This window comes from Channa argus, chromosome 18 (assembly GCF_033026475.1).
Source record: "Channa argus isolate prfri chromosome 18, Channa argus male v1.0, whole genome shotgun sequence".
Classification (NCBI taxonomy): Eukaryota; Metazoa; Chordata; class Actinopteri; order Anabantiformes; family Channidae; genus Channa; species Channa argus.
The window spans coordinates 15,758,473-15,775,617 of record NC_090214.1 but is presented as its reverse complement, the minus strand read 5'-3'; the positions used below and the strand labels follow the sequence as shown (position 1 = coordinate 15,775,617).

At 37.6% G+C, this 17,145-nt stretch overlaps 1 protein-coding gene across 3 annotated transcripts in view; it reads left to right on the top strand.

Moving 5' to 3' along the window:
- The first annotated feature begins 2,703 nt into the window (after positions 1–2,703).
- The window catches only part of LOC137103755 (protein unc-13 homolog B-like), a 59,469-nt gene continuing 45,027 nt past the window's right edge, over positions 2,704–17,145 (top strand). For all 3 annotated transcript variants that reach the window (XM_067484383.1, XM_067484384.1, XM_067484382.1), the window contains exons 1-3: positions 2,704–2,959; positions 8,336–8,365; positions 14,972–15,071. In XM_067484383.1, the coding sequence (XP_067340484.1) occupies positions 2,938–2,959; positions 8,336–8,365; positions 14,972–15,071 (152 nt within the window). In that variant the 5' untranslated portion in view covers positions 2,704–2,937. The remainder of the gene's footprint in view (positions 2,960–8,335; positions 8,366–14,971; positions 15,072–17,145) is intronic.

Below are 17,145 nucleotides of genomic sequence, written 5' to 3'. Positions count from 1 at the left end.
TAATGTGAAAGAAGTTTCTTGAACTCTTTGCAAATGTATTAAAAATAAAAAACAAAAAATCACATGTACATAAGTATTCACATAGTTTAAAGCTTAATACTTTGTTGAAGCACCTTTAGCACCAATTACAGCCTGAAGTATTTTTGAGTAAGATGCTACAAGCTTGGCATATCTATTTATGGGCAGTCTCCCATTCTTCTTTACAGTATGGCGCGCATCTGTGCACAGCCATTTTCAGATCTCTCCAGAGATGTTCAATTTAGTCGAAGTCTGAGCTCTGTCTGGGCCACTCAAGGAGATTCACAGAGTTGTCCTGTAGCCACTCCTTTGTTATCTTGGCTGTGTGCTTAGGTAGTTATCCTGTTAAAAGATGAACCATTTCCCCAGAGTGCTCTGAAACAGGTTCTGTACATTGCTGCTTTCATCTTTCCCTCGATCCTGACTAGTCTCCCAGTTCCTTCCACTGAAAGACATCCCCACAGCATGATTCTGTCCTCACCATCATGCTTTACTGTACGGACAGTATTGGCCAGATGATGAGTGGTGCCTGGTTTCCTCCAGATATGACACCTGGCATTCAGGCCAAAGAGATCTTAGTTTTATCAGTTCAGGGAATTTTGTTTCTCGTGGTCTCCTTGCAACCCATGAGGAAAAAGGATTACAACAACCTTTCTCAGGACCTGGCGCCTGGAGGCTCAGAGGCCATTGTCAGCAGGTGCAGCCTGCCTGAACAGAAGTGCCACTTATTTACACAGACTGTCGTGTCAACCCCGACAGACCGCATCCTCACATTGGAGTGTTTGGATTTGAATTAGATGCTCACAAAAGCAATTTTGATGTAATCTATGAAGAGATTTAAACCAAAACCTGCATCATACCATTCCCTGCTGCGGCCAGTTTGAATATGTGTACTGTGAGGTGGTGAAGGATCTAATCTGCCTGTCTTCTCTCCACTACTTCCTTCCTTATTTTCTATCAACAGATAGTTCATACTGTAGTTTCAGCTAAAAAGATTCACCCAGTCTTCAACTTCATTATGTGGTGTTGAATTCTAAGTCAAATAGCAACAAACAGTCAAAGCTGACAATTAATTAAGTAAAGCATGCTTTGTTTAATATCCCATTAAATACACAATTTCAATTTTTGGACATGTTTTTGCCTTTCAATATCCCATTGATTTACCTGTTCACAAGTGGATGCCAGTTATGTTCTAGACAAAATCTCAAAATTGAAATTTGAGTTTGAATATTTTTAAGGTTGCTTTGAAACTTCTATTTTTATTTATTTATGAATTTTATATCACTAATTGTCTCAGGACCAGACGTAATTAGACACTAAATACACAAGATGGTAGTATTGATTTAGTTTTTAGGTCTGGTGCAGCTACAGCTCCTTGAATAAAATCTCAACTCAATCTTAATTTAGTAACCTTATTATTGTTTGGGGGTGGCTTGGATAATGGCATGCCTGTTTAAAGATTACCTTTGAATACCTGTGTGGTTATGGAATAGATTTGTTCATCTGTGCTCAAAAACCCCACTATCACAAATGCCAAATGGTGAGGACCAAGTTAATAGTGGAGTAGGGATTGGTACAAAAATACATATGCATAATTTTTTGACAAATTTTTTATTATCAGGTAAAGGTGCACCTGTGGCTTAGGAGATAAATAGTAAATGGTCTGTACTTATATAGTGATTTTCTACTTATTGGCACTCAAAGCGCTTTACACTGCTTCTTATTCACCCATTCACACTCACAATCACACACACACACACACACACACACACTCACACACCGATGTGGGAGCTGCTCTACCTCCTGCACCACAGTCGTGAGTTACAGTGGGTTTTGCCACAGTACTACATTTAGTTTAAATGTGATAACAGGGTGATAAATCTGGTGAAAAAACCCTAAGCTGAGTATTTAAAAAAATGCCACACTAAAATCAATACACAAGCAATAATGCTGCACCATTGTTAATTTGTCAACAATAACATAACGTACTTACATGTTGTCCTAAACATCAAGCCTGGACATAAATGGGAAACTTAATATAAAATCACAAATAAAATTAATTTAACAAAAAGTATTAGGTATCCTGAAAATGTCATAACAACTCCACACTTCACTTTTTTAGTTTTCCGATTTTTGCTTAATTGAAAACACCAGATTATATTAAAATGTTTTTTTTTTTTTTACAATTCGTTTTACAAGCTTTCCTTTTTACAGAGTAAACTGCTTGCAGTCTATTTCAAATACAAAGAAAGATCGCTTCTATATGGAAAACATTACTTTATCACTATGAACTTCAGCTAATACCAGAATCAAGTTTATTATAAAGTATGAATTTGCTTTCACCGAAGAAAATGGCACATTTTAAAAACATATAGGACAACCTCGAGCTAAATAAACTGAATGATAAAATAACTGACATCGTACAAAAATTTATTGGAATAAGTACATTTTCAAAACAGATTTTACAAAACATACAGTAACAGTTAGTGTCATCAGACAATTTGTCTGTGTAGGATCAGCGTGCGTCACCTGTTCCTTTCTCTAACCTGTTCCTGTGAGCGATTGGTCAGAATTGTACGGATGGCTCCGCCTGACAGTGCCGTGCTGCGTTGTCATTGGACAGACCAGGCGCCAATAACAGGTGCCTCCACCACGCCTGTGCCCTCCCTCGATGCCCTCAGGTTTGTCGGTCAGTGTGAAGCCGAAACCCCGGGATGAGAGGTTTAACTGTGGCGTGGCCGTGGCGGGGGGCCGCTGCTCTCTGCCCGAGTTCGGATCCAGAAAACCACTTGTAAACACCGAGGAGGAATTTATCAACGATTCAGTAAAAGTCACTGCATGGACGGTCTAAAGTGAGGGAAAGAGTGCTGCTCTTAAAACTGTCACACTAACTGGGTTTTTCGCTGGAAGTGCTTTGCCATGTCGTTACTGTGTGTCCGAGGTGAGATTCGGCTTTCTTCTTACTTGTTTGGTCGCTTCTAAAAAAACGTAAACTCGTATTACTTTTACATGTAGAACTTGAGCTGAACAAATCGAATAACGTTAATTTCAATTAAATCTTATCTAACACTTTTTCTGCTTCGCAGAAGCTGTCTCTGCTCCGAGAGTAGTTATAACAGTTTGTTAGCTAGTACTGTTGTCCTGGGGTTCTTTTTCCTTACGTTTTTTTTAAACCGACTCATAGCTAAGGTAGTTTTCCTTAATAGGATATGACATGTTTCTATTCAATAAGAAAAGTGGACAACACACCATACAAGCTGGTGTAGCTGAACCACTAATCTGTGGTTTATGTTGGCTTTAGTCTATTAGACTTTGGCTCAAGTCGCACGGACAGAAAGACTGAGAAACCGCTTCTTCCCCAGGACTGTTAAAGCTCTGATGGAAGCAGGAGCTGTACTTTGTATCTCAAACTGCATTGTGCACAATGGACACTCCATCCTTTCTGTTCCAGAATTTTTTTTCCCTTTATTCTATTCCTTGTTCCTTTAACTACTTTCTTTATGTAATCTATCATCCTTAAAAGAATTACATATGCTGAAGTGAAAGGATTGCTTCAAAGAGAATGTTGTTGTACAGAGATGTGAAACTCAACTCAACTCAACTTTATTTAAAGAGCACTTTAACACAACCACACCTGACCGAAGTGCTGTACTTAGCCAGTCAAATATTAACACTAACACGTTAAAAACAAAACAAACACTTAAAAATAACAATAAATCAAACAAAAGAACAGGAACAGAGTCTCATGCTGGCTTGAAAGCAAGGAAATAAAATTAAAAATGCAACGCAGTAACAATAAAGAATTATATCTATCTCTTTATGATACCGAACAGCAGGAAAGCATAGTGTAAAAGTCGTGTTACTGGAACCTCTAGGGTGTTAAGTGATATAGTACATTTTTAGCATAGACTATCACCTCGATATTGGCTGTCCAATACAATTAGTTTTATTTATTATCTGGGTAACCTTTCTCTCCTGATTTAAAGTTAGTTACCAAAGTGCCAAAGAATGGATTATACCTTTTATTTGTCCCCAAATAGTGTATTAGGCTATGCAGTCATAAATGACAAGATCCCAATAATAAGGAACCAAATTTTCTAGCCCTATCTATCCTAAAATAGGTGTAATGTAGAGCATATTCATTTAATTCATACTGTATACACCATTAAACTTTGAAATAATAATGTAAAAGTAAAATTACACATAATTAAATTTGGGGACCACATGATAATCACTGTTCTATAATACACCTTATAGATCGTCCCACAACAAGGTCAAAGTCCCTTTTACACACATATTGTGTCCATGTAAAGGCTAAAAGCTAAGGTTGGGTTAACATGGAAACAAAGTTGGAGAAACCACGCTCGCTCTTGCAGACTTTACAGCAGCAAAGCACATTATGTAATATGTGTAGTCCTGCGACATCAAATACAGTGCCAAGAAATTTGATTCAGAGCTGCTAGTATGGGAAGAAAAAAGCAGACAAGGTTCTTAAACAGAGGTACAGGATTGTTTTCTTTTGAATGCACATATACACATTTTTAATGAGAGCTACCCCCCAAAAAGTGTGATCTTGGAAAGTGGCAAAGAAAAGTCAAAAGTGTGATACAGGGTGAGCCTACCTAAAATCATATCCATCCGGTTTCATTTTCTCTGATAAAACTGACCATAAAAATGTTGACTATAAAAATAAATAGATTAAATTAAAAACATTAATGTACACATACAAATTAAGGTTCACCCATGATTTACATACTGCTGAAAACGACTGCTATATTAACATCTGTCAAATTGGTGGCTGTCTAAAATTGATTGCATCCCTTACAGAAATGATGCATGAAATATCAGTGAGCATTTGGGTCAGAAAGTGAACTTTTCCAAGTTCAAAGTGGACAGTTTGAAACTGCAACTAAAACTCCAGTAAGGTTTGCAAATTTTTAGCCTAAATAGCCTGTTTTCACCTCTAATTAATCCTGATCCCATCACTTGTCATGCATCTTGATGATATTTCATGATGTGCAACATTTATCCTAAAAGTAGCATCGATAAGTCATGTTGTACGGAGAAGAAAATTATCCCACTAAGAAGAAAATCCCATTTTCTTCCATTGAGAACATGTATCAGTTCAGTCGATTTGTGATACTTGATTAAAAAGACAGTTTAGATATTAGGACTAATGTCGATTTATGTGTTTGCAAAGTCCCAATAAAACACCTTGAGCTTTTTTTGGGCAGCAAACTTGTATGAGCAATGTATGAGTTTGCAAATCCTGCCGCTGATTATTGCTAACCACCCCTTGACCATGCCTGTGTCTAAATTAAATTGCAAAGCTTGCCGGCTTATTTAGAGTCAGAGCCAATAGCTAATAGGTTTGTCAATAAAATGTATAAAAATGCTTTAAAACTAAAGATATCAATAGCCTAACAAGAAATACAGACATTAGTGCACCAATATTGGGGGGGGGGGGGGGGGGGGTCACAAAGATGAAAGTTAGTTCTTGCCATTAGCTGTGGACATATCGTCCGAATGGCAATGGCAATCAAGGGTTGCTTGGTTTACTTGAACAGGCCTTTTAATAATGAGCTTTTGCCCTGTCCATTTATTGATTAGCAGTATGGACAAGCTGGAAGAAGTGAAGCAGCCCATAGATAACAGGGAAAATAGTGCTTGGGGCAGGGGTGTTCTGATTAGCTGATGTTGTGACTCATCCCCTGACAGCACAGCTTGACAATGTTGCTTATTTATTGCTAGTCGAGAAGCTTTATCTCCATGGCAGTGTCTTTACACAACAGATAAGCGACTGTCCTTACAACTAGGCATGTTTGGTGGGGGGTGGAGGGGTGGGGAAAGGCTGTGGATCAGGATAGGGCTCGATGGACACATGGTTCACATGTACTCCATGATGGTGCAGTGGTGGAGGTGTATGGATTCATGCATGTGATCACTTAACAGTAAGACGATACCTTCAGAGACAAGTTGTTTTTATAGTATGAGGAGGAAGACAATAGCCAAATAGTCCTTTTTAGGTCCTTTTTTAGGTTTTAAGATGTCAAGTCCAAATATTTGAGGTGGAGGGATAGTCTGTCACAGATTACATTTCTATTTATGAGACATTTAATAAACCAATTGCTGACATCATTATCAGTCAAAAGCTACTCAACGGCATCAAAAGAAACCATTCTGTGCAGATGTATTGGCACCATGCTTGCTACAACTGGGTTTTACTGCCAGCTGTGCAGTGCAGCCACATGACATAAAAAGAAACGCACTCACAGAACAACTTTGCTTTATTTATCACAGTTGCATTAAAACCATGTAATTAGAGATTGATTGCTTGACTGACTTTAGCTGTGCAGCTAAATGACTAGGTGAGGAGGTATTACAGAGGCCCTGCAGGACTAAAAATGCTAGAACTGCAGGCGGAGCGAGTCAGTGTAGCGAGCGGCACAGTAGTGGAATTATGAGAGAAAGAGGCAGAGAGAGAGCACTTAGTGATTGTAGGAGTAATCCCCTCACCATCTGTTGCTCTCTCCCTTGCTCTCTCTCTATCTTTCTCTCTCTCTCTCCTTACACTGGCTCCACCTGATCACATCCAAAAGCCAGCACAAAATGGAAATACTCCATCACCTGCAGCAGTAGTAGTGTAGTTTCTGCTGTAAGTTAAGAAACAAGCTGCATGCATGTTCAGAAGAAAGTTATGAGAGGAAGGGGAAAAAAACAGTAGTTTAACAGGCTAGCTGTGTAACTTGCCAAATAATAACCTAAATCATCTTTAAAGCAATAGAATTTTAAAAACAGACATTGATAAGTATCAGTTCCTACTATAATGGTCTTCTGTTTTATTGCCCTTTTCTCTCTCTACCATAGCCCTAAATATTGTCATGCAAATTAAGACAAAAGGTCATTGTGACTGCACATTTGCCCCACTAATGGCCTCAATGGAAAATGGAAAACCTCTCCCTTTCCTTTTCACACCAAGACAGGAAATACTTCGGAAAAAGTGACGAATCTGTTCCCTTTTCCCACTGTTGTCTAAAGAGACAACAATGAAAAAAAAATCTTTCTAAGTTTATGTTGATGGCAAAATGTTTACACCCAGGAACCACTGTGTACTGCTTTCATTTGAACATATTAAAAAAATCTTTGAGACAGAAGGAACAAACATACTTTTTTTTCCTGTGTTGTTGTAATGGACACAGAGAAAATAAGACGAAGGGTCATTTGTGCCTCCATCATCTCAACCAACCCATCTGCCATCACAGGCGCCAGAGGTTTAGTAGGTTACATGCCTGAACACATAACCCCGCCAAAGCAATCACAATTAATCCCCTCCAAAGCGCTTCACAATCCCATAAACTTTATTGTATAGATGCATCAAGGGGCTAAAGATAATAAGTCTAAAAATAAAACTAAATACATGCATGTTTTCTAACCCCCTTAAATATTTTTTTAGGTTTTAGGCCATGGCTGCTGTTGACAAACATTTTACATTTGCTTAGTTATCTAATACCCATTTGCCCTGGTACACTTTTGCCATCGTTTTTTGAGTGTTTGTTCCCCAGCTGTTGTGTTTTTGTGGTACAGCTGTCCAGGCATATGCTTATTGATTATATTAATGTTGGTATTTTGTAAACAAATAGGATGTCTTCATCAGCTCTGATGTGGAGGTCAGTTTTTAAGTGTAATATGTTCCACTTTTATTATTTAAAGGTCTTACTCAATGTACAGTATATATCTGTATAATCACATATTGCATATTAACAGATTATTCTTCAATGTAAAACTGGAAAGGTAATAACAGTGTTTTCAGCATAATGGAATCACATATCACATTGTGTCAGGAGATTAAACAAAGATGAGTGGCACAAGTCATGGTTTGGCTACCTTCATATCAATCAATTTGTCGACCTTAAATAACATGATATATAGATATGTACATTTCTGCACATATCACTTGGAGACTTACATTTAGTCATTTAATAGATGCTTTTATTTAAAGTGACTTACAAGGCAAGCAAAAATCTAAGTCAAGGAGAAAACATCAAAGCAAAGTCCTATCAGAAAAGTGTTTACATTTCATGAGATGTTTTTTTTTTCTTACGTGTATTTGAATAGTTTTGGGCAGTTTTTTTAATATTGGTAGACCTTTCCACCATCGTGGGATCACTGTGCTGAAGAGTTTTGCTGCGACCACCAGACGTCGTTTATTGGCAGAGTGCTGCTAAAGAAACACTGCATCACATGTTAGTAGCTTCCAGATAAGGTGGCTTTGTTTTAGTTGACCTAACCATGGTTTTATTGTTTGCTTGTTTTACAGTAAAGAAAGCCAAGCTCCAAGGTCCTTCAGGTGAGTACTTTGTTTATGCACATAAAGCAAAAGTTACTATTGCATTCTGGTCAGGCATTGTCACATCATCTTGTGTTTTTTTTGGCTTCATTTTGTTTTGAGTAGGAATGTCCCGATACCACTTTTCCCAGAGTACAAATAAAAGTACTCACATTTGAGTGAGGTGCTAGACAGTCAACACTCTTCTGCCAAAAAAAAAAAAAAATATGTCGACGAAGCAACTTTCTCTGAAAAAACACAAAGAAAAATAAAAACCATGTACAAAGCACAGATGTAGGTTGAGATCCTAGATTGAGAAGCATGTACAACATGGGCTGTAGAGTCTACAGAGGAATAAGATAAAATAACTTAGTAAAATAAGGGAATGTCTGGCATTGCTCTAGTTACTATATATAACAGCCCCTAAAACAGCCCCAGCCCACAGACATGATTCCACCTCCACTTACCTGTGTGGCATTTGGCACAGTATCAGAAAAGTTTGTGGAATACAGGTACAGTAAGGCAGGTTTATGACATCCCTAGTGTTGATCTATAGCAGATTGAACCCAGAGAATATCCATCCATATGCAACATATAGCCAGTCACTTCCTAACTTAAAGGCTGTCATAATAATGAATGTACAGTAGTTGTTGAAGTATCCCACATGCACTCGTTTTTGCATGTAGGTCGAGTTATGGTAAGCCACAGAAAGCTAGAGTTGATTTCTCATTATGTAACCCTGTGTCCTTCCACACCAGGCCATGCACAGGTGAGCTTAGATCAGTGGCTACTAAGTCCAAATCCTCATTCCCTCCACCTAAGCAAATCCCTGTAGCATTCAGCCTCACGCCTACCTTTAAGCCCCATGATGTTTCTGGCAGGATCAGACAAAAGTATTGACAGAAAGTCACACTGGCTTCCGATCTGCTGCTGACCTTTTACTCCCATTTTTTTTCCCATGTAAATTTACTGTCCTGCATTTGCTCATTGTGAATTTCTTCTAGTTCTTCCTGCTTCGCCTATAATGATTCGTGAGTTGCCTGCATTGTCTCACTAGCAGCTCTGTTGAACTGAGATGTGACAATGTTGGCTTTCTCTGTCCGTCTGTGCCCGCCTCCCTCCACTGGGACACACTAAATGTGACACCTGTCCCAAAGCAAACATCAGAGATAATTCAGTTAAGCTTGTCGTCTCCCTGAGGTGAAATGTAAACATCCGTCACTTTTTGGCTACAGAACATAGGAGGATTTAACCTGTAAGGTAGAGTCTTGCAAAAGATTTAGAACACCAAAGTCTGTGTTGATACTGAAAGTGTGGTCTAGTATAATGTAGGTAATGCTTGCACTGTATTTAGCATGGTTTAGTATTGTAAACAAACATATTTACCTTCAGCATGTCAGCATTAATTTTAATTTTCAACTTAATGGGTGGGTAATACATATTTAAATTATATTAATGTGACACCTTTCTGTTGCCAAGTAATTCGTACTTGAAATTGTAGCCATCGTAGCACCCTCTTTATTCCAGTATTTCAAGGAAGCGTCAGCAAACAAAAATCTCCCCTTTCAAACAACTCACTTGGCCAAATCCGATAAGAACAGCTGAGGCGAAATCCCCTTAACAAGCACACCTTTGTGTAACAAACAAAACTGAAAATGAAAAAGATAGTGATATTGAAAAAGAGCCTGGTTATAATAATTATTATTATTCAGCTAACTAGGTCTGGACCTAAATATTTGGTGATTGTTCGTTGGGATGGGATTTGTTTTTCAGTTTTGGTATTCAGATATTGTTTTTTTTTTCCCTAATGTAAAATAATGTTAGATGTTTTTGACTTACACTCTGTACTGTCCCTGAATGCACCCTGAGCAAAGTGTCTGACAAAAGGCATCTGCTACTAGGAGCTACTTTCTTACATTTGGTGCTACCTTGTTAAATCCTTTACTTCTTTACTCCTTTCCTTTAATCCGTTACTTTCTAAATGTAAAACAGTCCCACCAATGCAAATGATTGGCCCACCTACAACAAGAAGAAAATAATTACCCACTAACCAGAATTTATTTTCAGACAAATATTCTGTCAGTTGTTTGATTAGCTTAGCAATGAGCATCTGTCACAATCCCAAGTCTTCGAATATTTGCTTACTAGCAGCACAGAAGCTCAGGACAGCCCTACAAGTGATATATTTTGCCCTTCATTTTTTAGTTAGTATTGTAGTATACTTAATCAAGTATTGCCTGTAAATTTTGAAATTCTGATTGTGTATATTTACACCTATATTCGATGTAAAGAGTGGAGTTGACAGATTACAAACATGCTAAAATAGGTCTAACACAACTCAGCTGTCATGTTGCAATATTTGATGACAAAGCATATTCTGCTGTGTAGGTTCATACTTTTCTTATCACTTGAAGTGATATTGAAATTTTATTCCTGTAATTGTTTTGGCTGTTATGTCAGTGCACTTCCCATCTGTGTGGGAATTCTCGGAAGTAGCAGGCCCTTTGTCTATTTATTTAGGATTAAGAATCAATTGCACAACAACACAAGGTTATTTATTATGCCTCCTGTTCTGTTGTAACCCTGAAAACATGTGACTTATTGGGAGAATCCTCATAGTTTACATAAGGCTGGTGTATGTTTGTATTGTGCTCTAACACACCTTGAGATGAATAGCGTTTAGAGCTTACTTTAGAGTCCTTGTCTCTGGATAATACTGTACATGTAGAAGTAAAGGTGAGTTTAGGAAGGCCTGTGGGCAGCTGTGTTACTTTCCACTGATTGCCACAAGAAACTGGGGGTTAAAAAGGATTGAGTGTTGCTGGATGTGTGTGTTTCTCTGTGTTCTGTCTCTACGGACTTCCTGAGATGTGTGATCTTCAAAATGTACTATGTTAAAATGGTCAACCAAGTCTAAAACTCAGAATACACTTCTCTTGAGGTGGTCCAGAATAGAGAAGTCATTCAATAGGTTTATGTCTTGTTGCATACAACATTAATGATATGTTTGAATTTGAAATGTCAAACTTCCATCTGCCTGAATTCTACTGGCTGATTTATCGTAAAAGTCATTGTCAATCAATAATAAATGTAGAAACTTGTCTGAGGGCTCAGGAGTGAGTGGGTGGTTCGTAGACATGACCAGTGAATTCTGTCTGTAAACATGGACAATAGGAAGTAGGCTTGGACAATGATACACAGACTCATATGCTTGATGTGTTCCAGTGATTATGTCACTGCACTTGTGTGGATGTGTCTAAAAGAGAAAGTATTTGCACATCACCAGGTCTCATGTTAGAACAGTCTCTTCATATATTGATGATGATTCTAGAAAACTGGAAATTTAACCCACCTTATGTTAGAGGTAGGTTTATCCGTGCTCTTAAATAGACTGGAATTATTCTCAACCACAACCCCACACCTACCATAGCATATAATTCACATAATTTTCTTACTCCTTAAACCATTCATTGACCTTTCGTGCCCTATAGATTGTCAACTTGGAAGAGACTGCTATCATTATGATAGAATATTGTGAAGGATACCTTGTCTGACCAAATCAGTTATTCCATACATCTTTGTAGAGCAGTGCATGAGGTCGTGGCCTCACTGAACTCTAAACTGTGAATTTGTCTTGGTAATGGGGAGTTTATGCACTACAACCCTACTATAATTTCCCTCCTTCTGTAGCTTAGTTGTTGACAGATTGTTCTTGCTGACAGTCTGATCCTGTCCTGCACTAACATTCTAGTTCACCAGAGGCAGGGTTGCTATTCTGTTTTCTTTACATACAGTATGGCACAAGCATCACTGGCAGACAATATGCTTTAAATCAATAATGATTTAATGGCCAATAAGGATCAAGATTTAAAATAATTCTATATGGATCCCTTAAAATGTTTTATTTCTGATATTTTGATTATGTCCAAGATAGACATTGATGAGTGGATAAATTGCATTAGGACGTCGTATTTAATATATTTTCTTTGGCTGACATTATATTAGAGGTAGAGCGGGCGTCCACCAATCCCACAGTTGTTTGTTTGATCCCCGGCTCATCCTTACATGTCGAAGTGTACTTTAGTGAGACACTGAACCCCAACTAGTTGCTCCCGTTGACTTTTGGCCAGCTCCCCGTTCTGTGTGTGAAACAATGAAATGAAACAATTTCTAGTATCTTCGATTGCTTTCACAATTGAAATTGGCATCAGACTCACAAATCCAATGTCGTCCAAACTGTACTCCACGCTATAGTGTTTTTTTATAGGCAGTTATGCTTCTTCTTTTTCAGAACTGCAGATTGATCATGTCAATATAGTGGACAGCATGTGCTGTAAAAGGACTACAGCCACTAAGTGGCTCTTATCTAATTTATACATCCTCCTACTTTATCGCATCTGTTCATGAGAACCAGCCCAAGTATTGCACAAAGCCTGGACTGTCTAATTAGGAAAAGGGTTGAGTATCCCTCAGGCTCTTTTGTATTAATGCCTGTTTTTTGTCAATATTTTCCTCTTGAGACACTAATTAGATCTGTGTCCTGTCACTCATGGCCATAATGGTAGACAGTGTCATGTTGGGGGACTGCTGGTTGATTTCAGCTCTTGATGTTGTGGTCTAATTTAATACTAATCCTTATGTTGTGTGTCAGTGGAATGCTGTAAGAATCCACCTATGTCAACTGTTTACTGTCTCGTTGTGTCAAGAGTTGCGTTTACTTTTCTTGCTGGTGTGTTAAAGCCTATGTGCAAAGTAAATGTTTCAATATGTTGCTAGGGTAACCCGCAAAATTGTGTTTAGTTTGGTCAGGTTATCGGTCCACAAAGGAACAGCTGATGCTTTGCTTTTCTTTCCCGAGGTGTGTGTGTCTGTGTGCATGTGCGCGTGTGTGTGTGCTACTGCACTTTGTGTCTGTGTGTGCATGTTGTAGCACAGTTGAAGTTTTGCACACTAACTGACTTTAATACCGACATATGTTGGGTATGGTGTATGTATGTATGTATGTGTGTGCGTGTGTGTATGTGTGTGTGTATGTGTATATATATATATATATATATATATATATATATATATATATATATATATATATATATATATATATATATATATATATATATATATATATATGTGTATATATATGTGTATATATATGTGTATATATATGTGTATATATATATGTGTATATATATATATATGTGTATATATATATATATATATATATATATATATATATATATATATATATATATATATATATATATATATATATATATATATATATATATATATATATATATATATATATATATATATATATATGTGTATATATATATATATATATGTATGTGTTTAGTATATTGATTTTGCAGCTGTTTATTTCAATACAGCACTCAGAACAATGGCATTTTAAATAATTTTTAATAATTTGATAATTTATTCATTCACATTCACATACATCACAATATAATGTTATATAATTTCTAATAGATTTTCCTCATATTGAATATACTGTCAGAATTGTTACCAAGCTGCTCCTTCTGCTTTTTTGGTTGTACTGAGTTAGGGGTGGTGGATTTATGCCTCTACAAGGGAGTGGACCACCAGTGGTGCAGGGTTGAGTGGTGTAAAACCATACGTCAGCAGGCACGTGTAAATGCTCCCTCGCCCTACGATGGGAAATGAAAAGTGGTAGTTGTGTCACGAGCTGCCTAATCCCCCTCCACCCCCTCACTCTTCATCCAACCCAGTGCTGACAGCTGTTGCAGACATTTGTTGTAACTCTATTGTCCAATACTCGCTGAGTGGAGGCTGGAGATCACTTGGGTGTGAAAGTTGTCTACTCAGACTGACTAACAAGCACTCGAGCTCCAGCTGTGATCATTTACTTCAGCACTGAACTGCTGTCATATTAAGGTTTTCTACACAATTTACTATGGATGCCCCTGAAAGGAAGATTAAATTTACCTTCACATCACCATTAACCCAACTGAATTTTAGTTTTAAACTTGATGGTATTAGGGCTGACACAGACCTTTTCTGTAACAGTACTAGGTCAAGAGTGCAGCATAAGCAGACCAGGTTCTCGTGTTGCATACTAGGCACATACATTTTAAGAACAGTAAGTAGCTATAGGTTCAAGAGAAACTGTTCTTTGAAGTACAGGGGAGACATGTCAGACAGTTGTATCCTGTTGGATTCTGTAGTTCCATCTAATGCATGGGGTTGGCTCTCATCTGAGATTAACAGACTCAGTTTGATGCCTTTGCGTGGTGTGGCCTGGCTTGGCTCAGCATACAGTAGTTGGGGGGAGGAGGAGACTTATGTGTTTTCACTCTCAATAGAGCACCTCCTGGTGCCATTTTCTCTAACAAAGAAAAAAATAAGACTAAACTGGTTCGTAATAAGTCTGAGCATCTGATCTCCTGCCTTTGTTTGTTTTTAGGAGTTGGATTTCACCTGAAAGGACTGTTATAGAAATTTTAGTACTGTTTTAATAATCTGTTTAACCACTGCCAATGTATTTGTGCCAATGAGGTAATAGTCATGCTAACAGCCCTCTACATTCTCTCAATGTATTGTTACCAACTACTGTAATTTTAAATATAATCTCCCTTTTCTTTGTTTCAGACAAGTTTAACACCTATGTGACGCTGAAGGTGCAGAATGTCAAAAGCACCACTATCACTGTGCGGGGGTATCAGCCCTGCTGGGAACAGGATTTCATGTTGTAAGTTATTAAATGCTGTATGGACACAGTAGGGTCATGCTTGAAGATTTATTGAACTAATTACATTTTAATAACTTTAATCACCAGCTACAATAAATACAAATTTAATAGCGAACAAAAGATAATGTCACAAGGACCCCAGAGTATGAAAAACAACATAAAAGAAACACGTCAATGCAAGCAATGTATACTGCAATATTAAACAAGCATTATTCTGCATACGTACTTTAGACTGTCTTCTGTACGTTTAATAAATGTAATTTGACAAATCTAAAAATGTTACAGAAAATCTGAATTCTACTTAATATTTAAAGCTACTGGAAACATTTCTGGTTTTCAAGTTGTTCACCTCATTCTAGGAAGCTATCTTAAACATCTGGTGATCATTTTCTCCTTTTCATTCATTCATTCATTTATTTAATTTCCTCATTTTACTTTGTGAAAGGTATCTATGGTGACAAGAGAGCGAGCATGTTGCTGCATGTGTGCCATTGTTTGTCTTTTTTTTTTGACCTCCCTCATTGCAACAGTGTTTGTTTTTCCAGTGTGTCCGTGATGATGATGATGTGCTGGTTAGGTTTAATTCTATGTAAACTTAATAATTCACCAGTCCTTCCAGCAAATGTCTGAGCCACCTTTTACAATAAGTAAGTAACATAGGTTAGGTTAAGTTACATATATGAAATTCAAAGTGATAATCTCTCCATTCAATTAAAATCTAATTTGAACATCAAGATCTAACATGCAGCTACTTTGCTGAATTCTTACATATTTTAACAAGAAATATAACAACAGATATACTAATATGATATACCGTCATTCACTGATGAGCCAAAACATAGTCACAGTGGATATCGAGGTCTCAAATAGATTAGACTGTAAGTTTATAGTCAGTTCTTGTCTTATATCAAGACTTCCTGAAATATTGCCCTGATGGGAAGGGGACAAACACAAGTAGTCATAGTAAAACTGACCTTTAAAAATATTCTCTCATTGTCTTTCCTGAGATTGCATTCACAAATATGAAACGGAAAGATGTGAGGTCATTATGAACTTTGACCTTCAGCAACAAAATTTTGATCAATTAAGTCGTCCTTGAGGTCAAGTGCACATTCACAATAATGGGACAGGAATACACAAAGTAACAGTGACCTAGGCCCTTTTTAAAAATATAATTTGTTCATCTTTAAGCTGACATTTGTGCCAATGTGTAGAAATCACATTGACAAGAATGACCCCTAAAATCTGATCTGTACAGCTTTGAGGCCAACTAGATGTTTGTGATGTGCCAATTTTAAACACTGCCACCTCACAGCTAGAACGTTTGAATTTTGGCCAACTGGCAGAGCCCAGCAGTACATGCACTTGTGGAGAGAGAAAAAAAACGGAGAAAAGTAAAAGTCACATAAAATAGTGAGATTTTGCATTCAACAACAGACACTCTGACCTAGGTCAGAGTGTCTGTTGTTGTTTTCGTGCACCTCAAACTTATTTTGAAAGCCTCGTGCACAGATTTGAACTATTTATAGAAAAAAAAAAAAACACTGCTTTCCAACGTGTATGTGTGTCACAGTTTTGGGGCAGCTGTGGCACAGGAGATAAAGTGGTTATCTCCCAAAACCTCCAGTTGCTGGTTTGATCCCCGGCTCCTCCTGGCAGTCGAAGTGTCTTGAGAAAGATGCTGAACCCCAACTTAGTTGCTCCTGGTGAGATAACCATCAGTGTGTTTAATTGTGAGTGTGAATGGGTAAATCAGAAGCAGTGTAAAGTGCTTTGAGTACCAGTAGGTAAAAAAGTCCAGACCATTTACCAGAGTAATAGCACAGGGGAGGGAAAGAAAAAAAGGGGAGACACGGAGTAGATTCACCAAAGGAACTGTCTGAATTTAACAAGGCTGCAGGAGAAATTGACTTATTTAGACTTTCAGAAGGTGCTAAAATCAAAAAGAACTTTGTAAAATTTTCTGTCAGCCTTTACGCAGCCTTTTTTCTTTTTAAATATCCAGATGGAGGAAGCTGATTTGGAACCTGGTTATAAATTTACATGCCAAGGAAATTGGTCTTGGGGAAATCAG